The sequence below is a fragment of the Dipodomys merriami genome, unplaced genomic scaffold, assembly GCF_024711535.1.
Source record: "Dipodomys merriami isolate MVZ:Mamm:240054 unplaced genomic scaffold, mDipMer1.0.p SCAF_13, whole genome shotgun sequence".
Taxonomy (NCBI): Eukaryota; Metazoa; Chordata; class Mammalia; order Rodentia; family Heteromyidae; genus Dipodomys; species Dipodomys merriami.
In genome coordinates, this window is record NW_027202604.1 from 17,006,927 (window position 1) to 17,029,147 (window position 22,221).

At 47.2% G+C, this 22,221-nt stretch overlaps 1 protein-coding gene across 5 annotated transcripts in view; it reads left to right on the forward strand.

Moving 5' to 3' along the window:
• Nucleotides 1–22,221, forward strand: part of Flnb (filamin B) — a 154,857-nt gene that overhangs the window by 123,912 nt on the left and 8,724 nt on the right. For all 5 annotated transcript variants that reach the window (XM_070018781.1, XM_070018785.1, XM_070018782.1 and 2 more), the window contains 13 exons: nucleotides 536–638; nucleotides 1,210–1,350; nucleotides 3,587–3,715; nucleotides 5,221–5,394; nucleotides 7,541–7,699; nucleotides 8,216–8,419; nucleotides 9,294–9,446; nucleotides 9,547–9,669; nucleotides 12,602–12,868; nucleotides 13,462–13,599; nucleotides 15,572–15,687; nucleotides 19,326–19,458; nucleotides 21,867–22,043. In XM_070018781.1, coding sequence (XP_069874882.1) covers nucleotides 536–638; nucleotides 1,210–1,350; nucleotides 3,587–3,715; nucleotides 5,221–5,394; nucleotides 7,541–7,699; nucleotides 8,216–8,419; nucleotides 9,294–9,446; nucleotides 9,547–9,669; nucleotides 12,602–12,868; nucleotides 13,462–13,599; nucleotides 15,572–15,687; nucleotides 19,326–19,458; nucleotides 21,867–22,043 — 2,017 coding nt within the window. The remainder of the gene's footprint in view (nucleotides 1–535; nucleotides 639–1,209; nucleotides 1,351–3,586; nucleotides 3,716–5,220; nucleotides 5,395–7,540; nucleotides 7,700–8,215; nucleotides 8,420–9,293; nucleotides 9,447–9,546; nucleotides 9,670–12,601; nucleotides 12,869–13,461; nucleotides 13,600–15,571; nucleotides 15,688–19,325; nucleotides 19,459–21,866; nucleotides 22,044–22,221) is intronic.

Sequence of the window (22,221 nt, forward strand, 5' to 3'; positions counted from 1 at the left end):
CACTATGATCATGCTTTTCTGTAAGATTCACCTTTGCGTCACCATCCGCGCTCCATGAATCACCAGCCATCATGTCTGATCACGCTGGGTGCAGTTTACCTCCATGTGTAAAGAGCAAACTGGACAGCTGTCCTCAGGCCTCCTTCTGCCTCTGCGCTGCCTCTTGTACATTTAGGTTTATGTCCAGGGGCAAGGCCACTGCTGCTACTCTCTGCCACTTAAAATGCACCTTCTTTTCCAGGCCACAAGCAACTAAACCTTTCCAGGTGGAGCCTTTTGGGACTCAGACATTGCTGTCTCTCACTCCCCTACTTACCCATGGGTACTGCTGGGAATTTTACAAGCGGATTGTCGGGTGAATGCTAGCATTTGTCCGTGGGACTTCTTTTTTTCCTTTGGGCCCAGGGCCAGTTAGCTAAAGCCCACCCCCACATCTCGGCCTCACTTGCAGAATTCCCAGCAGCCCTATCCCTGTAATTGCACAAACCCTCGCTGTTGTCCACTTTCCCCAGTGACCATGGCTTCCTGTTTTTAGGTGACTGAGGAGGCCTATGTCCCAGTGAGTGACATGAACGGCCTGGGATTTAAGCCTTTCGACTTGGTCATTCCCTTTGCAGTCAGGAAAGGAGAAATCACAGGTAAGCCATGGTGAAAACCATTTTCATCTCCCTTGCCATAGTTGCCCAGAATGGTATCAGGGGCTTCACCAAACCCTGGACCTGAACACTTTATCTCCATGCCCCTGCTTCTTGCATAAAACCCTAAGATTTCTTGAGAGCCTATAATTTCTTTTGATTAGTAGCTCCTATTATACCCTCCCCCCACTTTTATTCACCTCCCTTTTCAAATGCAGTTTGACACTGAAGTCTGTCATACCAGTGTTACTTGCTCTCCTCTTGCTTTTTAATGCCTGCTTCTCTTCTGGTTGATGTTCTACTTATCATGCTGGTCTTCTCAAGTGTCATCTGAGTTTCTAATTTGCCACTTGTAGAAACCCTTTATTATGAGTTGTCTATTGCATTTTATAGGAGCTAAATGGAACCAGAAAGAGCAAGCAGATGTCTTGTTTTCCCGCTGTGGGATATTTTAGGCAGCATGTGTGTGTTCTTGGTCTGAAGACTTTGGTTATGAGGGCATCTGTGGGCCCCATTCAGCTTCTCCTGGAAAGTTGCTCATGGGCTTCTTACCCTGTGTCCCTGTGTTCCACAGGAGAGGTCCACATGCCTTCTGGGAAGACAGCCACACCTGAGATTGTGGACAACAAGGATGGAACAGTCACCGTCAGATATGCCCCCACTGAGGTTGGGCTCCACGAGATGCACATCAAGTACATGGGCAGCCATATCCCTGGTATGTCAGGCCGAGAAGCCCACAGGACTCCCCAGTCCAGGGGCTGGCAGAGGTACTAGCCAGCCACTGTGCAGCAGTGGGTTTTCTGTATGGCATCCTTGCCAAAGCAAATAGGTGCGGACCTGTGGCCTACGCTACCATTCTCCCAAGGAGATAAGTCAGCTCAGCATCCTGGGTCACGGTGCAGATTCTCAGGCCTGTGGTTATTTGTCTTTGTCATTATGCTGAGTGTGGCCAAAGGTCAGGCTAGAAGAAAAATGTGAGGCGCAGCAAGGGACTTTCCAGCTTGGCCTGCAGAACCCTGTGGGACAGGGAGTGCGGGGTATGGGTGGATGGAGCAGAAGATGTAGTGAGAAGAAGATGGATGCCACTGGCCGGACAAGAAAACACACCTCCTACTTCTTGGCCAGAAACCAGCACAGTCTTAATCTTGCTCTTTTTTCATGATTATTGAATTTTTAAAAAATTTAATATCTTGGGTAAGTAACATATTACCTGTGTCTTCCATCCTTCCATCATCCATGTCCTTAAAGCTGACTGTTGTTAGTTTTTAATGTTTGATTTCAGACTATTTTTAAGACTACATGAAAATGACATTTTATTTATTTATTTATTTATTTAGTGCCAGTACCGGGGCTTGATGCTCTCACTTGGCTTTTCCACTCAAGGCTGGTCACTTCTACCCCTTGAGCCAGAGCTCTACTTCTGGCTCTTGGACCTGCCTGGCCAGGCTGGCTTTGACTTAGGATCCTCCGTCAGCCTCCTGCGTAGCTAGAGTTATAAGCACAAGCCACCAGCACTGGACAATACAGATTTTTTTTTAAGTCAGCCCCCTTTTATAGATAGTATTGTACTCTACACATTCATCCTTACTCTTTATATATGTCAGGATGTCCAGGAATGCTTTGCAAGTCCACATAAAAGATTTATCTATACATCATAGTTCCCCCCACACCCACTGCCATGGATGAGTCATTGCCTATAGTTTCCCATGGGACCTTTCATTTCTTCCCTCCTTTTACTAGTCTTGTCGTTTATATCCAGCATCTTGCAGTGTGCTCCTGTGCCACAGTGTGAGCACCTATGCCTTCGACAGTTCTTGCCATGTTGCCGTTGCTGGGGGCTTTTCCATCCCCAAATCCCAGTAGCAGATGAGGGCGCTGCCATTCCACAGCCTAGCCAGTGGCTTCTGCTGTCAGATTTTTGGATCTTTGCCAGTCTGATGAATGAGAAACACAGTGCCTCGGAGTTGCTTTATTTGCATTTCTCTTGTGAATGAGATTGAGCAACTTCCTAGACCTTTAAGAGCTGTGCGTTTTTTTTCTGTGACCTGAACATTGGTAATCCTTGGCCAGTTTTTCTATTTGATTGTCAACCTTTTTGTCCTGTCAGTAATTAAGTTCAATTTAAATATTAGCTACATTAGTTCTTTGTGATAGGAGTTGCAAATACTTCTATTTGCTTTAGTTTCTATTCATATGCATATGTAATAATTTGCTTCAAGCAAAAATGGTGTGTAGATGTATAGAGAACAGAAAACTCCTGCTAATATGGTCTTTCCACTAACATGAGTATACATCTTTTAGATATTTCTAAACCTAACATGCATACAATTTTGTTTCATTTTGTTTTGTTTTATTTCAAAAGGAATGACATCATACATTTTCTCTTTAATGCAATACATTATGGAGAATCTCTCCAGTTCACACAGAGATCCCTCCTTCTTTTTAATGACCCACCTGTGGGACCGTGGCTTTTCCCAATTTGCATATAAATGCTGTGGGAATTAAAGTGTTCATTTCAGGCCAGGAGTGGGGTGGGGTGGGGATGGAGATCTTTGGGGGTGGGGGAGGGTCCATTAATAGAGATGGATTCCCTAGATCAGGAGACAGAAACAAAAAGATCTTTCCAGATGTGTTTCCTGTTGTGGTGGTCCATTGGTCCACAGCTGTCTACTCCTTACTTGCCAGGTTGAGTTGGATTCTCCCTCCCTCCAGTCTGGAGCAGCCTCGGATACTTTTTCTTGGGTGACAAATCAGTGAAGGAATGATACTGAGTAGAACCCTCAGGTGTTTTGTAGGGTTTTGTCTTCTGTCTCTGCTCAGGAGGTGCCAAATCTGTCTGCTGATAGAGTCACATTAAGGTCCTACCTGGTCCCAGGTACTCCTACCTGGTCCCAGGTACTCCGTCTCCACTTAATGAGCCCCGGTTTTGTTTATGTCTTTGGCAAATGCAGAGAGCCCCCTCCAGTTCTATGTGAACTACCCCAACAGTGGCAGTGTTTCTGCCTACGGTCCAGGCCTGGTGTATGGAGTGGCCAACAAAACTGCCACCTTCACCATTGTCACCGAGGATGCAGGAGAAGGTATTGTGTGGCTCTGGCTTATACATTTGTGGTTTTCATTTGGGAGATGTAGGAGGGCAGGGTTAAAACTGTTAAAACTGGATGTGGTGGTGAGTACCTGAAGTCACAGCGACTTGAGAGTCTGAGACAGGAGGCTAACTTGAACTCTGGAGTTAAGATCATTCTCTACACCATATCTAGACTAGTCTCAAAGACAAACAAAAAACCCCCAAACTATTACATAGTAGTATTTGTCATATTTTCTTCTCATATAAGTCTTGTGTTCTATAAAGCTGTTCTGTCTTCTAACCATAACCGAAATTTTTGAAGTCTTGTATTTTGAATGAAGTCCAGTTTGTACAATAAAATACTTTATGTGACTAAGTGAGAATTTAAGTGTGCTTTGGTTTAGAATGTTTTCTTTTTTTGTTATTCACATGAATCCACGGGACCTCACGTGAGCTATTAGTGGCCCAATAATGTTCGGGTCCATTGATAGACAGGTGCATTACCACTGAGACATCCCTCCAGCACTTTATTTGTGCTGCTTATTTTGAGGGGGAAGGGGTCTTTGCTTTTTTTCTGGGCCTAGCCCTACTCCAAGATCCTCCTCTTTTATACTTGCCTCCTACTGTAACTGAGATGATACCCAGTTTGTTCTGTTAAAGTGGAATCTGGTGAGTTCATAAGACTCCCATGCTGGCCTGGAACCACAGTCCTCATGGTTTCAGCCTCTGGTATAGTTGGGAAGACTGGTCTATACCACTCTGCCCAGCTATGTATTGAGAAGAGGTTTCATGAAACATTTTACCTGGGCGGCCTGGAACTTTGAGTCTCCAGATGTGAGCCTCTGAATAGGTAGGATTAGAGCCATGAACTATCACCATCATTATTATCTTCTTCTCCTTCTCTTTCTGCTCCTCTTCCTCCTCCTCCTCCTTCTCTTCCTCCTCCTCCTCTTCCTCCTCTCCTCCTCCTTCTCCTCCTCCTCCTTCTCTTTCTTCTTCTCCTCTACTCCTTCTCCTTTTCCTTCTTGTCTTCCTCTTCCTCTTTCTTTCTTCCTTTCTTCCTCTTCCTCCTCCTCTTCCTTTTCCTCCTCTTCCTCTTCCTTCTACTCCACAAGTTCTTGCTTTGTAGCCTAGGCTGGCCTTCAACTCCCCAGGCTTCCTGTCTCATCAGTGCTGGGATTATAGCTATAAACTACCATGTCCAGTTAGACCTTGGGTTCTAATGGGGTTTCTGTAGTGAGATTGAGCTGGACCAACAGTGACAGTCTGTTTCTGGCTTTTCTGTGTATGGGATAATCACGTAGGGCTGTATCCTTCCCCTCCTCCACATCCTGAAATGCTAGGGTTATGTGAGGGCAACAATTCAAACAGTAAGGTATCTTCTGTAGACAGCTCTGCTCTGACCTAGGCCCCTTTCCTGAGATTCACATGGGGTGTGTCATGTGTTATTTCTGGAGCTGCTGTGGAGAAGTTGTTACCTGTGTGGTAACTGCCCTTCCTCCCTGTTTCCACTTGCAGGTGGTCTGGACCTGGCTATCGAGGGGCCTTCCAAGGCGGAAATCAGCTGCATTGATAACAAAGACGGGACATGCACAGTGACCTATTTGCCCACGCTGCCAGGCGACTACAGCATTCTGGTCAAGTACAATGACAAGCACATTCCTGGCAGCCCCTTCACAGCCAAGATCACAGGTGGGAGTGCCTGCCTATTAGGGCTTCCCTGTGGGATGGATGTCAGGTGTCTGTCTGTCTGACACCTGATTGAGGGAGGCACCAGGATGTGAGTTACTAAATTTCTCCCATAACTGATAACCTGGGGGGGAGGATGGGGGGGGGGGGAACAGAGCAACTACCATTGGACAGCACGTGTCTAGATAGAGATATTTCAGTAGTCTCTGAGTATCTGAGCTCAAAGAAGCCCTTCGGCCTGTCACTACTAGACAGGTTGCATGCTGTCCATTTTCTAGGTGAGGCAGCAGTTTAGCTAACTTCCCAGGTGGTATTCTGGGCATCAGAGGCAGGCCTTCCATTGCGAAGCTCCTGCCTCCCGCTCTGCTGCCCGATGGGTTAGACCTTGTCCTCAATGCTTTGAAGGAAGATGCATAAAGCGAGTGAGCTTCCTGCCTCTGAGAAATTTTGATCTGCCTGAAGCCGCTAACTGCACTGGATTGAATGGGATGAGCACTTACTTGCAAAATCAAGGGCCTGGACATAAATGGGGAGGTTCTTGCCCCTGCCAAAGATGCCTTTAAAAAGTGCTCCAGGAAGTCTGGGAAGGTGGCTCAGTGGTAGAGCCCTTGCCTTTCATGCATGAGGCCCTGGGTTCGATTCCTCAGCACCACATAAGTAGAAAAAGAAAAAAAACTGAAAGTGGCATTGTGGCTCAAGTGGTAGAGCGCTAGCCTTGAGCTGAAGAGCTGAGGGACAGTGCCCAGGCCCAGAGTTCAGGCCCCATGACCGGACCCAAAAAAAAAAAGTGCTCCAGGAGCTAGGGCAGTAGCTCAAGCCTGTAATCTTAGCTACTTGGCAGGCAGAGATTAGAGGATTGCAGTTTGAGGGCAGCCCAGGCCTAAAAGTTTATGAGACTCCATCTCATTCAATGGCTGGGTATCACAGTTATCCCAGCTATGGGGAAAGCACAGTGGCTCGGCACAGTGGTAGCCACTGCCGTCCTCATCCTCATCCCCAGCAACACAGGGAAGCTCAGATTAAGACTGCTAAGGTGGCCTGGACATAAAATGAGACCCTATCTCAAAAATAACCAATCAAAAGTGGTGGGAGGTAAGGCTTAAGTAGCATCACACCTGCCTAGAAAGTGCAAGGTGTTTAATCCCCAGTACTACCCTCCCTCCCCACAAATTGGTTCATGAGCCAGGCACTGGTGGCTCACTCTTATAATCCTAGCTACTCAGAGGCTGAGTTCTGAAGATCATGGTTTGAAGCCAGACTTATCTTCAGTCAACCACCAAGAAGTTGGAAGTAGAGTAGTGGCTCAAGTGGGTAGAATGCTAATCTTGAGCAAAAACAGCTTAGGAACAATGCCCAGACTCTTAACTTCAGACACCAGAAGCAGCACATGCCGTGTGTGTGTGTGTGTGTGTGTGTGTGTGTGTGTGTGTGTGTGTGTGTGTGTGTGTGTGTGTGCGTGTGTGCGCGCGCGCGCGCGAGTGCATGCGCGCAGACACACACACACACACACACACACACACAGAGTCATGAAGCCGGTATGGTGGCATATATAGATGATCCCAGCATTCAGAAACAGGCAAAAAGATCTCTGAGGACAGCATGGAGCATACAGTCTTTGAGACTGTCTCAAAGAAACAAAACCGAAAAACTATAAAGTGGTCCATTAAAATTCACATCACTACCCAGGTGCCAGTGGCTCACATCTGTAATCCTAGCTACTCAGGAGGCTGAGATCTGAGGATTACGGTTCAAAGCCATCCTGGACAGGAAAAGTCCGTGAGACTCTTATCTCCAATAAACCACTCAGAAAACCAGAAGTGGCGCTGTGGCTCAAGTGGTAGAGTGCCAGCCTTGAGCTGTATTGCTGAGGGACAGAGCCTGGGCCCAGAGTTCGAGCCCCATAACTGACTCTCCCCACCCCACCCCCCCCCCAAAAAAAAAATCACATCTCTAGTTGCTGCTGGGCTCCTAGCCTTCCCTTGAATCAGAAGCAAGTACTGATCATTCTTGTTGGTCTGGTCTGCTCATTGTCAAAGGCATATATTTTATCACTTATTAATAATGAACTCTTAACTCTGTCTGGAATGAGCTCTCTGGGGAACTGGGGTGAGCCCATGTAACAGAAGCCATGTTGGGGACTGTTTCCCAGATGACAGCAGGCGCTGCTCCCAAGTGAAGCTGGGCTCCGCTGCTGACTTCCTGCTGGACATCAGCGAGACGGACCTCAGCACGCTGACTGCCAGCATCAAGGCCCCATCTGGGCGCGATGAGCCCTGCCTGCTGAAGAGGTTGCCCAACAACCACATTGGTGAGTTAGGGTGTCTGCATGAGTGGGAGACTGGATCCTAAGGACCGTCCTTGGGAAATTGGTGTCACCTTGGAGTATGATATGATAAACACATGTATGTGATAAAAGTTCAAGCACAAGCCGTGTGCTGGTGGCTCATCCTAGCTGCTCAGGAGGATGAGCTCTGAAGATCACAGTTCAAAGCCTGGGCAGGAAAGTCCATGAGACTCTTATCTCCAATTATCCACCAGAAAACTGGAAGAGTAGCTGTAGCTCAAAGTGGTAGAGCAGGAGTCTTGAGCAGAAAAGCTCAGGGACAGCTCCCAGGCCTGAGTTCAAGCCCCACAATCAACCCCCCACACACACACACATACAAAAAAAAAAGTCCAAGCACATTTCTGCCATGTTAATATAGACATTCTTGCACCCTGGGTTGTTCGAAAGAAGTCATTTTTCATTTGGGCGAGTATGTTATTTCCCTTTCCCCCACTTTGTCTCCTTTATCTTCTCTCACCAACCATCTGTGTTCTCATCCAGGCATCTCCTTCATCCCCCGGGAGGTGGGTGAACACCTGGTCAGCATCAAGAAGAATGGCAACCATGTGGCCAACAGCCCAGTGTCTATTATGGTGGTTCAGTCTGAGATCGGGGATGCACGCAGAGCCAAAGTCTATGGCCGAGGCCTATCGGAAGGCCGTACTTTTGAAATGTCTGACTTCATCGTGGACACAAGGGATGCAGGTCTGTGGGTGGTTCAAGGCCAAATGCCCAATGCCTATAGGAACTGGCTTCACTCAAGACTGCTTCATCTTCCCCTTGTACCAACACCTCTTTCTCTCTGAGCATCCTTCCTGTTTTTTTACCGTCTACCTATGTTACTATTTAAGCCTTGTGACCATGAAGAGAATAGGTTTTGTTTTATAGATGAAGAATCCAAAGCTTACAGGGGCTACAGACCCTTGTTCTGTTGTCTACATCACCATTAGTCTCAGCTTCCCGGGTCTCCTGGACTGGTCCTAAGCAAGGAATGTTAGGACAGCTGACCAAGATTCTCTTCATCTGAGAAGTGCTTTCTGGGAGATAAAGCCTCCCTTCCTGTCCCTTACTCAGATAAGTTAAGTTGGGCTCCACAGAGCTATGCCACGTCCTCTGCCTTCTTGAGTGATGGCCAGATTGCTGAACTTTGGGACACAGAGTGGTAGAATTTCTGATCCCAATAAATGGGAGGCTCCTAGTTGATTCTTCACATTGCAAAAGCTCTCTGATGTCCTGCCCTCCTCAGATGGAGGCTGTTGAAATTCAGCTTCTCTGGCTCTTGGCTGGGGCCAGCCTTTGAGGCAGCACTTGCTGTCCTGGAAGTCCTGTGGGTTGCACAGGACTTGCTCCACAGGAGACCGGCACATGTCCTCAAGGGAAGAGCTCTCTTATCAAAGCCATGTTCTGTACGTTATCTCACTACAAGACTTCTCTGAGCCTTTTGCCTGCTCCTCTGCCCAGGCTACAAGTAGGTGGAAATAGTGAATTTCAAGGGTCAGATGCCCCTTCTACATTCACGGATGGAGTTCCTCCATCCCCAAGACTTGGTGGCAGAGCAGCTGGGATTGCTTTGTTGCAGGTTATGGTGGCATCTCCTTGGCAGTGGAGGGCCCCAGCAAGGTGGACATCCAGACAGAGGACCTGGAGGACGGCACGTGCAAGGTCTCCTACTTCCCCACGGTGCCAGGGGTTTATATTGTCTCCACCAAATTTGCTGATGAGCATGTGCCTGGTATGTGTTCCCCTCTGCCCTCTCTCTGGGATTCTTGGGTTTGTGTCTATACCAGGCCATGGCCTTTGGGCTGCTTACAGGCTCTTTGCCGGTCTTATAGGGAGTCCCTTTACTGTGAAGATCAGTGGTGAGGGAAGAGTCAAGGAGAGCATCACTCGGACCAGCCGGGCTCCATCTATGGCCACTGTTGGGAGCATCTGTGATCTGAATCTGAAAATCCCAGGTGAGTGCAGGAGGCTGGGGAGCCTGAGGGACAAGCCTAGAGCATGCTTATCCAAGCACGCTCTGCTGACCTTTCCAACAATTTTCTTTGATGTGTATGTTCACAGAGATCTATTTAAGAAAAATAAACCTTTATTTTTTTTCTTCTGCTAAGTGAAAGTAGCTTTATTATGTTACTTGGGGGGGAAAAAAACATAGATTGCCTTTGGATTTTCTATTGTATATTTGTTGAATAGAAGAATGTCATTGAGAGACCCTTCCCTGTTAATGCAATTATCTGGAAATAGTTAAGAGGTGGTAGCCCAGCAGTAGCCTTCTAATGTTTCCACTTGGTTCTTTTATTCCTAAAATTAGAACGAGGGCTGTGCTGCAAATCTGGGTGCGCCACATGGAACCCTTTGGCCATGAATCGCTCCTCACGTTGCTACAGTTAACAAGCCACCCAGTCTGTCTGAAATTTGGCCTGAGTTCTTCCTATGGGGGATCCTCCTACAAAGAATTCACTGTTGGTGAAAGTTTTGAGGTTTCTCTGCCTCCAGCTGGCGTGTGCTCCAGAGTTATACATATTCTACTGAGAAGTCTAATCTTAAATGATCCTTGGGTGTGACTTTTTTTTTTCTTTTGGTATGCCTACCTCCCACCACCACACCATCCATTATCCGTTTGCTTTCCTCTTTTAGGGGATATACATACATACATATATATATTTCTCCCCCTGACACTAGGGCTGCAATTCAGAGCCTGGGTACTGCCCCTTAGCTTTTTTGCTCAAGGCTGGCATCCTACCACTTGAGCTATACCTCCATTTTCAGCTTTTTGATGCTTAATTGGAAATGTCTCGTGGATTTTTCTATCTGGGGCTGGCTTCAAACCAAGATCCTCAGCCTCCTGAGAATCTAGGATTTTAAGTGTGAACCCCAGTGCTTGGCTTTGCTGGTGGGATTTTATACAGACACATCAACATAGAATCACGAGTGAATGTGGTAACAATGTGGTAACATAATTTTAAAATCAAGGCAATATCAATTCCTTTCTTTCTTTCTTTCTTTCTTTCTTTCTTTCTTTCTTTTTCTTTCTCTCTCTCTCTCTCTCTCTCTCTCTCTCTCTCTCTCTCTCTCACTCTTTCTTTCTTTCTTACCTTCTTTCTTTGTTTCCTTCTTTCTTTTTGGTTGGTCATGGGACTTGAACTCTGGGCCTGGGCACTGGGCCTGGGCGCTGTCCCTCAGCTCTTCCACTTGAGCCACAGCACCACTTCTAGTTTTCTGAATGGTTTATTAGAGATAAGAGTCTTGTGAACCTTTCCTGACCTTTCCTGCCCTGGCTGGCTTTAAACCACAATCCTCAGATCTCAGCCTCCTGAGTAGCTAGGATTACAGACGTGAGCCACCACACCAGGTGGCAATATTACTTTCAAAAGAGCTGTATGGATTGTGTGTGATTACAAAAGGCTCATGTGCCTCAGAGTGGAGGGAATACTGATGGCCTGGGGCTTGGGTTGCTGACTGGTACATTTCAGACGTGACTATCCCTTTGGCCAATCTGGTGGGAAAAAATCTCATTTTTAATTTCATTTTTGGGATTTGTAATGATGTGGGCATGTTATTCATTTTGCCAATGTTCAGTTTACTTGTTTCTTTGCAGTGTGAACATGTGTCCTTTCTCTTAAGCCTCTTCTGGCTCTCCAGTATTTTGTCACTCTTTTTAGTTACTTGGTTTCAGATGACTCTGGGAGAGATCGTTTGCCCCTTTATCACCCACCTGGAGCTCTGTCATCAGTTAGAAGGGTGGACACCTCACCAGATCCCAGATGTTGTCCTTAGTCCCCCAGGCTATGTGGCTTCTATTCATCAGTTTGGGCTGCTATAGCAAAGTAACATAAACACCAACCGATAGCCATTTATGTGTCACAGGCCAGGGGAGCCTGGGTGGGACTTGCATGGTCAGGCTCTGGTGAGGGCCCCCTTGCAGGTTGCAGGTGACATCTTGTACGTATGCATGGACAGCAGAAAGGAACACTAATCTCATCACAAGGGACGACATCTAAGCCCAGGAGTTCTCCAAATGCCTCATCTCTTACAACTTTCACACTGGGGCTTAGTGTTCAAAGTGAGAAGTTTGAAGGGACATACAAGTTTGGTCCTTAGGATAGCATGACCTGTCTCTAACCAACTCTGCCTTTCTCTGTCCTCAGGGCTCAGTCTTGAGCTTCTCAGCTCAGCTCCTGTAGGGCCGCAGCCTGCAGTTTCATTCAGGCTCTAGGTGATGGCAATGCTCAGTGCCACGGGCCCTTCTCCATGTCACTACAGGCACAGTTGTTGGCATGATGTGAGCAGCCAGTAGCATAGCTGTGGTCTGGGCTCCTGTGCTGGTGGCCCAAGGCACTGCTTTTCTGAGTGTGGCCTCTGATCTTTGGTCTTGCTCCTGCATGGTTTCCCCTTTTGCCAGTGTGACTGTCATGTGTTCACCTTTGTCACAAAATGCATCTTGTCGTGTTGCCTGAAAGGAATGCCCTAGATTCAGAGCAATCAAGGGTGAAGACTCTTGTGCTTTCTACCCTTGCATACCCAGACAGAAGAGCCTGTCTAAGCATGGCAAATGGCCTTGTCACCTTTGTCCTGGAAACACCTCCTGGACTACTGTGGGTTTTTATTACATGCTGAAACTTCCAGTTCTGAGCTACCAGTTTGGCTTCAGCCAAATTCTCAGGGGGCCAAGAAGTATCAGAGCCTTCAGAAGGCCATCTGCACTGGGAAGCCTTGGAAGACCTTGCCCCTCCACGCTGACCCCTGCCCCAAGAGAAGGGAATCCGAGCTCTCTACATCCACCACGCTGCACCTGCTCACCTTCTGCTGCTTTGTCCTGCATGTCCTCGGCCCTGCTTCAGGCCCTCGCCCTAACCTTTCTATTTCTCCCAACCTCCCATTCCCTTTCAGAAATCAACAGCAGTGACATGTCAGCCCATGTCACCAGCCCCTCTGGCCGTGTGACTGAGGCAGAGATTGTGTCTGTGGGGAAGAACTCACACTGCGTCAGATTCGTGCCCCAGGAGATGGGTGTTCACACGGTCAGCGTCAAGTACCGTGGGCAGCACGTAACGGGCAGTCCCTTCCAGTTCACTGTGGGGCCCCTTGGTGAAGGGGGTGCCCACAAGGTACGCGCAGGAGGCCCTGGCCTGGAGAGAGGAGAAGCAGGAGTCCCGGGTGAGTGTTCCTCAGGTTCTCACTGGAAAAGAGTGAGCTGAGTCTAGTGCTCTGGGCACTAGCATCCCTCTGCCATGCTCTACAGAGAAGACTTGTACTTGGCATTGGTAGGGAACACTTCATGGCTTCTGTGGCTAAGTTTGGGAATCCTCACTTACCCAAAGCTAGACAGGCTTACAGGGAGGGAGTTCTTGGAGCCTGTAACTCGTTCGTGTGCATCTGAATCTCGTAAGGGAAAGCAGAGAAATGGCTGCTTCCAAAGTATCTTGAGAGAATGTGCTAGAATGCTGCAAGACCAATTTGCAAGGGTCCATTCCTATGGCGGCTGCTGGTGGTTAGGTCTGTGGTGAATAACCTGAGCATTCTCATTCTTTTTCTGGCTTGGTCTGGGTGTGTTCCAAAATTCTATGAACTTATAACCTTGATGGTGCTAAGGAAGCCACAGTGATGGCCCTTGCTTGGGTCCCGCTTGGGGTTCAAGGAAGAAGAATGTGCTGGCAAGGGGCTGAACCTGGCATTGCAGGCTTGAGCAAGAAGACGCAGGGCCTCTCCTGGGCATGCTCACTACTAACCGGGTGTTTCTTTGCTCTCAGCCGAGTTCAGCATCTGGACCCGGGAAGCAGGCGCTGGGGGCCTCTCCATTGCTGTTGAGGGTCCCAGTAAGGCCGAGATTACATTTGATGACCATAAAAACGGGTCATGCGGTGTGTCTTATATTGCCCAAGAACCTGGTATGTACTCAAGGCTCGATTGAGGACATTTTCTGTGTTTAGAAATTGTCATGTTTCAAAGAATAGAATGAGCTAGCTAAAGTAACTAAATCATGTGTATGGAGGGTGGGGGCATGTGGAAAAACCTTCTAGAAATCCAATGACAGTAAACAGCTGGGCCTTAAAAGGGCCAGGAATTCTTTTTTATTTTTGTCAAGGTGATGTACAGAGGGGTTACAGTTACATAAGTTAGGTAATAAGTACATTTCTTGTCAAACATGTTACCCCTTCCCTCATTTTTCTCCTACTTTCCCTCCCCATTCCCTCCTCCCTCCCCCCCAGGAATTCTTATATCACCTCTTGGCCTCTCTGCTATTTTTTTTTCTTTTCTTTTACTTTTGTGTGTGTCTGTGTGTCTGTGTGTCTGGTGTCTGTGTGCATGTGTGTGCATGCCACTATGGGACTTGGAACTCAAGGCCTGATGCTGTTCTTTAGCTTTTTTTCTCAAGCTGGTGCTCTACTACTTGAACCATGGCTCCACTTCTGGCTTTTTTTGGTGATTAATTGGAGATAAGAGTCTTTCAGACTTTCCTGTCCAGCTGGCTTGGAACTGTGATCCTCAGATCTGAGGATGCCCGGACTGCTGCGTCTTTTTTTTAAAGCTGCTTTTGTATCCACTGGCCAGCCATACTCTGCCCCATGGCCTGTGGCCCGTTCGGTCGCCTCAAGGGAGCAGACTCCGTGGAGCCAGAATGCTTCATCTTTTCTGCGCCAAAGACCCTTTGGCATCTAGTACTAACACCTAGGAGGACTGTTCTCAGGCAGTGTGTTGGAACACATAAAAATAATACATTTGATTATAAAATAAGTCCATTGTCGTAAGATACATCTACACAGATTATGTTAAAGTATTGTTTTTGTAGTTACCAAATACGTAAAATAGCAATGTTGGCATGTCCTTTTTTTTTTTTTTTTTAATTTGAGTCTGTACTGGGCCTCCACTGTCCTTTCACTTTTCACACAAGGCTGGTGCTGTACTATCTGAGCCATAGCTCCACTTCTGGGTTTTGGGTTTGGTGTTTTGTTTTTTTTTTTTAAGAGGCTAGTTTGGAACCATAATCCTCAGATCTCATCCTCCTGAGTAGCTAGGACTACAGGCATGAGCCACTGGTTCACCTATCTTCATGAATACATTAAATCATGAGATTTGGTGACAATATACTGGTGATCTTAATTTCAAGTAGCAGTGAGTATAAATGCTATCTATAATAGTAAAAATAGTATAAAAATAAGAGCAAAGGACATCACTCAAGTGATAGAATACTTGCCTGACACATACAATGCCACTGAGTTCAAGAAAAAAAGGGGGGGGGTATAAAAATAACTGATTTTTTTTAACTGGTGAGAAAAAGTCACAGGTACTTCTCCACAGCAATTATTTCTTCCTGATATTTCTAAACAAAGGAAATGTCAAATTTCAATTGAAATTAGTGAAAAATAAAGATGTATGTACCACCCCCCGCCCCTACCCCACTATCACGAGGGGTCTGTTATACACAGACCCCTTGGGGACCCTGTGGAATCAATGAACAATTGCTGGCATTGGCCAGCTGAGAATGTCACATAGGCCCTCTCGGGGTTTTTTGGTTTTGGGTACTAGTACGGGGGGCTTGAACTCTGAACCTCACTCTATCACTCAGCTTTTTCACTTACAGCTGGTACTGTTCCACTGATCCACATCTCCAGTTTCAACTTTTTGCTGGTTGACTGGCTTTGTCCGCTAGGGCAGCTTTGAGCTTTGTTCCTCCGATCTGAACCTCCTAATTGGCTAGAATGATAGACCTGAGCCATCAGTGTCTGGCTCAGTTGACCCTCTTTCCATCCATCAGCTGTGGCCATGAGGAGGGCTGATCTCTGAAACTAAGAGCGAGAGGCCACACTGGGAACACCTTTCTAGAATGTCTGAAATAACAGGGCTTTCTTGTCCCCACAGGTAACTACGAGGTGTCTATCAAGTTCAATGATGAACACATCCCCGAAAGCCCCTACCTGGTGCCCATCATTGCCCCCTCCGACGATGCCCGTCGCCTCACTGTTATGAGCCTTCAGGTGAGACGCAAGGAAGCATCCATGCCCTTGGCCACAGGCCGACCAGTGAGATCCCTGGACTCCTGAGGCCACTTCAATCCCCCTTGGGTGCCCAAGCCCTGGCTTTGTTGTGACTTCAGGTGTGGCCAGCTGTAAGGGAGCATTCCCACGGCAGGGTCACCTCCCTAGATCCTTAGGACAGAAGACAGTTGGAACATGTGAAAACAGACTCATTCAACCAACACACCTCACTGTTTGGGGCCAAGTTTGCTTTTAAATATTTATTCAAGAGAAAACAAAGGAAACCTGTTAATTGTCAGTTAAGGGATAAGGAGGGCTTTCAAAACAGAACAGACAAAAGTGAACAGTCCAGTCACTTTAGCCCACTCTTGTTGGCTTTACTTTTTGCAAGAAAGTCTACTGCAATTTCTTTGTTAGGATTATTTATTGATAATCATTGTGCAAGGAACTGTGCTCAGACCTTTATTGGGGTTACTTCAGTGGTTTCTTATAGCAGCCTGCTGAGAAACCTCTTCACTTCACATTAGACATGGTATAAACCAGGCACTGCTGGCTCATTCCTGTCATCCTAGCTACCCAGGAGGCTGAGACCTGAGGATCATGGTTGGAAGCCAGCCTGGGCAAAAAAGTCCATGAGAGGCCGGGCGCTGGTGGCTCACGCCTGTAATCCTAGCTACACAGGAGGCTGAGATCTGAGGATCGCGGTTCAAAGCCAGCCCGGGCAGGAGAGACCGTGAGACTCCTATCTCCAATAAACCACCAGAAAACCGGAAGTGGCGCTGTAGCTCAAGTGGTAGAGCGCTCGCCTTGAGCTGAAGAGCTGAGGGACAGCGCCCAGGCCCAGAGTTCAAGCCCCACGACCGACAAAAAAAAAAAAAAAAAGTCCATGAGACTTCTTTGGTCTCCATTTAACCACCAAAAAGCTGGAAGTAGAGTTATGGATCAAGCAGTACAGCACTATGAGCACTAAAGCTCAGGGATAACACCCAGCCCTGAGTTTAAGTCCCAGAACAGGCAACAAGAACATTAAAACAAACAAACAAACAAAAACGATGGTGCAGGCATTAGTGCGGTGTTTATGCTGCCAGACCTTTGGCTATTGACTATAGCTTCAACCTCCACCTCTTCCAACCAGCACCTTGGTCACTTAGTTGAAGTTTGCCTTGGTACCCCAGCCAATTTAAACACCATGGGGAAAGTCTTTGCATCTTTTGCTCAGAAAACTGAAATTAGTAGAAACAACTGGGTTGTTGAATAACACCAGAATCCCAAAGTAGATTTTTTTTCCCCCCATTGAGAGGCTTTCTTAATAGCCTTTAGCTGTCTCCAGTTTTGGGTTTGAATCCAATCTAGACTCTTAGATTGGTGAGATCTAGTCTCATCTGCTTGGGGTTCACAGATACCAACTGAGTCTTTTGGACTAGGGACCCAGACAAAATACAAACCAGAATCACAGTCCACAGATTGAAGAGGCCTCGTCTGGAGAGAACCAGGGTACTGACTGGTCACTGTGGTAGAGATGTTTTTCTTGTGTTTCATTTAAAGGCTTTCTAACAGAAGTTTCTTTTGTGACCAACTTGGCTAAAACCTATGGAGGGAGATAAACCCAGCATTTGTTGAGGGCAAAGAGCTGCCTTCACGCATCTAGAAGATTTCTTAAGGATCTTCTAAGGTGTTTATCTCCCTCTTGAGGATTTAGTGGCAAGTGGATTCAGGTAACAAATGATTCTGTCCAAAAGGATCTGGTTTGGAGAAAACACCTCCAGAAAGCTTTTCTGTAGTCTTTGCATCACAGTAAGTATGCAGAGGGGTGTATTTCATGCATTTGTAACCAGTTACTACAGCAAAACAGGCCCGTGTGACTGCACAGTCCCTGTTGTTCTGGGTCATTTGATGCAGACAGATGTGTGAATTATTTATCAGAGCCTCTGTGGAGGCCTGAGCGGCAACATCTGGTGTGGGTTACACAAGAGAGACATGTATTACTATCTTGCTTTTGAGACTGCAGAAAATTGGAGTTGGCTGATGCCTTGTCAGTGATGGAGGGGAATAGGGAAATCTGGTTATCAAAGAATCCTTAATTTTGCGATCTGACCTCCTGCTGTAGGTCAGCTTGGTCCAACACAAAATTCTTCAGCAATGGAAGTCATTTAATATGGTAGTAGTCATTAGCTGATACGGCTACAGAATACTTGATCTGTAGCTAGAGGAACTACATTTTTTATTTATATGTGACTAGCTACACTCAGCACAACTTTAGGACTGTGTGGTTAAGATGTAGTCCTTGGACCTGCACACTTGGTACCACCAGACTCACTGGGACAGATCCTGTATTTTATTAACAAGATCCCCAGATGGCTCAAGTGGTAGAGTTGCTGCCTAGCAAGCAGAAGGACCTGAGTTCAAATCCTACTACCAGCAGAAAAAGAAACCTGATTGTCATCTACATTCTTCATCCCCCACCCCTCTAAGAAGTATAGGAGTGAAACTGACCCAGGGAAAAGCAGAAGCTCCACTTCTTTGCTTTTTAGCAAGAACAGGTATATCAAAAAGCATATAATTTTTTTTTGGGGGGGGGGTCCAGTCCTGGGGCCTGAACTCTGGGCCTGGGCTCTGTCCCTCAGCTGTTCAGCTCAAGGCTAGCTCTCTACCACTTGAGCCACAGCACCACTTTGGCTTTTTTCTTTTTGCTTATGTGGTGCTGAGGAATCGAACCCAGGGCCTCAGGCATGCAAGGCAAGCGCTCTACCACTGAGCCACCTTCCCATCCCCAAAAAGCATATAAATTCTTGACAGTAAACTGGCATTTTGAAACTTTATGAGTCAGGCTGTAGTCTGTTTCACTTGCACAATTTCCTTTGGCCTCTAAGATAGATTCCCTTATGACTTCCATTTTACAGATGTGGAAACTGAGACTCAGGGATTTGACAACTTACTTTTTTTTTTTTTTTTTTGCGTGTGTCTGTGCTAACACTGGGTCTTGAACTCAGGGCCTTGTACTCTGGGTTGTCTCCCTTGGCTTTTTCACTCCCACTTGAGCCACACCTCCACTTGTGACTTTTTACTGGTTAAATTATAGATGAGTCTGTCAGATTTGTATGGCTGGGCTGACTTTACACTGGGATCCTTAGGTCTTAGCCTCCTGAGTAGCTAGGATTATAGACGTGAGCCACAGCTCCCAGCAACAACTTAGTTTTATTTCTAGGAAGCAGTAGTAAGCCAAGATCTAGCCTTGCATGCAAAGCTTGTTATATTTGAAGTTTTGTCCATTCCTATCCTTGAGATTGGACAACAGTAATGTATATGTGGTTAATGTAGTGACTTCATAGTCCTGACTACAGCACCTCATAAAACGGGCTTCTAGTTTTTCACCTGTTTTTTCTAGCCTGCATGGATCTTGTTTGAGAAGCTCTGACTCTAACCCTCTTGACTTGAGTATCTCAAGTCTCCAGCCCTATCTTTTTGCTTGAGTCATGGTAGTTTGAGAATACAACTGCAGATGAGTCTCTCTGTGCAGACATGCATATATTTTGTATTGGGAATGTGCAATGGGACCCCAGACTCCCAGGCCCAGTCAGTGTTTGGCACTGGACGGGAACACCAAGCACCATAATCTGTCTAATACATTGAATTCTCAGGAATCGGGATTAAAAGTGAACCAGCCAGCATCCTTTGCTATAAGGTTGAATGGCGCAAAGGGCAAGATCGATGCAAAGGTGCATAGCCCCTCGGGAGCTGTGGAGGAATGCCATGTGTCTGAGCTGGAGCCAGGTAAGCACGGGCCGGTGTGGGAGTGTGGCGGTGCCAGCACCAGCACTTCCGGCAGAACTTCCTGCAGCTGTGCCTCCCAGGGGAGCACTCACGACTGCCAGTGAGCTTGCTGCCACACACTGTTTATCAATTAGGAGAGAGATGTTTGCCTGGAAATGGCGCCTCTGAACTTGAACATACAATGCTGCTCCTCCTCCCCGCCCCCTTCTCCTCTTTACTTCTGCCTTACTTTCTGTTAGTTTTTCCTTTTGCATACATTCATCACTGTATTTGTCTCAGGTTTTATTACATTTTTGACTTTATGACATAACTAAATCCATTTTGATCTTACTTTATATAGTCTGAGAGAAAGGCAGCTGGTTGTTCACCTGTAAAAAATAGAATCTAGAGCCGGGTGCTGGTAGCTCACAACTGTAATCCTAGCTACTCAGGAGGCTGAGCTCTGAGGATCATGGTTTGAAGCCCACCTAGGCAGGAAAGTCCACGAGACTACCATCTTTTAATGAACCACTGGAAGAGTTTAGAAGTGACGCTGTGGCTCAAAATGGTAGAGTCCTAGCCTTGAGCAAAACAGAGTTCAGAGACAGCACCCAGGACCTGAATTCAAGTCCCATGACCTACCCTTCCCCACCCCACCCCCCAAAAAAAATAGAATCTAGATTTTACATTTTTTTTCCCCTGGTGATTCATTGGAAATAAGAGTCTCATGGACTTTTCTGCCTGAACTAGCTTCACACCACAATCCTCCGATCTCAGCCTCCTGAGTAGTTAGGATTACAGGCTTTAACTACCAGCACTCAGATAGAATCTAGATTTTTTTTTTTCCCCAGTCCTTTCTTGATACCCAGAAACTTGATCATGTTCTCCATTTTGCCATTGGACATGCATTACTTGTCAGAGACTTGGCGGGAAGGTGAGACAGGAGAGCCCATAATTCCTGTCTTCACAGAGCTGCTCAGAGCAGCACACACCCGTGATCCAAGCAATGGGGGAGGATGAGGCAGAGGAAGATCATGAATTCCAGGCTAGCTTGGGCCCTATTGAGAAAACCTGTCTCAAACAAAACAACACAAATCTAGCAAGAACAAAGCCAGAAATGGACAATAACTGGAGACAGGCAACCACCACAGGACGGCAGAGAAGTTGATGGGGAATATGTCAGAGCAGCAGAGAAACAGGCCGGACCTTGGTGAGGTCAGGAGAATCTTTTGGAGGAGGCATCACATAGTGGTGGTGGTTGTTTTTTAAATTGGACTCAGCAGTAAGTAAAGCTGGTGTTTGTGTCCTCATGCAGTATTTGAATCTCTGTTGTCTAAGATCATCAGTGTTCCACAATTAGGGTGCTATGGGTTTTTAATTACTGAATACCCAACTTAAACTGAATTGGACTAGTCATTCATAGTACTAGAAACCTTAGGGCCTAAGAAGGCTTTTTGGCAAGGATTTGATTTGTTTGTTTGGAACATTCACTTTGCCAAGGCCTTTACTCTTTCTTCTGCTTTGTGGGCCTTAGTCTGAGGCTGGCCTTTCCTCTTGGTGGCAACACAGCTGCAATAGCACCTGCTATTCCATCTTCACACCACAGTCAACAAGAAAACTTTGCATCCCATCTCAATGAACTTGGACATATGCCCGTTCCAGAATCACTTCCTGTGGCTCAGGAAATGCCCTGCACTGATTGATTTAGGCTTAGGGAAACAAAGATTTTCCCCCAGCCAATGTCCAGGAACCATACCTAGATGTTAGGGTGAGCTCCACCTCCCCGAAGCACATTGGCTTTAAGAGAGGAATCAGCTTGGGGTGGTGGGAAGTCAACTTAGGGGGAAGGGCAATACTGAGGGTGACTTTGTCTCTGTAGAGAGAGCCTGAAGAGAGGGTGTGAGTCTTAGGTTCTGAAGGAGATGAGGGGTCCAAGGAGCCAGGGAGGGGGCTGAGAGGCTGGTGAGGAAGAGGAGGAGGAGGAGGAGGAAGAGGAGGAGGGCACGGCTCTGCCTTCTAGGCTGGCATGGTCACGTGGTAAACAGAGCACGGACAGCCAACGTGCCTGCTTCCTTGTGACCCAGAACACACCGCTAGAGAACCTGGCTGCTGCCCTTGGAGAACAGTCGCTCACATTGAGCTTCGGAAAGCAGCTCGGATGCCAGCTGGAACCATTTTGTTCCCCTTCAAGTTTCCAAACAGGGAAATGTTGTGAGCAGCGAGCTCTTCATAAAGAAAGTTCTGAGGCCCTGGGGAAGAGTGGGAAGCGGAATTTGAGATGTGAGTAGGGACACACAGTGAAGCCCAGCTGGTTTGGAAATCCATGCCTGCGGTGCCAGGCTCGCGCTGGCCCATGATCCTCTGTCCTCACCTAACTCCTCGCTGTCCGTTCGCCTGGTTTCACCCTGGGCCTTTGCTCCTTTCCTCAGACAAGTACGCCGTGCGCTTCATCCCCCACGAGAACGGTGTCCACACCATCGATGTGAAGTTCAACGGGAGCCACGTGGTTGGAAGCCCCTTCAAAGTGCGCGTTGGGGAGCCCGGACAAGCGGGGAATCCTGCCCTGGTGTCTGCCTATGGCACAGGCCTCGAGGGGGGCACCACAGGTAACAGCACGGCCCGGCATCTTTACCTGAGCTGGCTCCAAGGCAAAGCCAGGGGGAGGCCCCTACTAGCCAACCACTTGGGAGATGAGGTTTGACCCCTGGTGGCTAGGTCTGTGTGCTGTGATCCCAGGCCTTCCTTCACCAACCTCCTCTTCCCTCGTGGCCGGGCGCAGCCCAG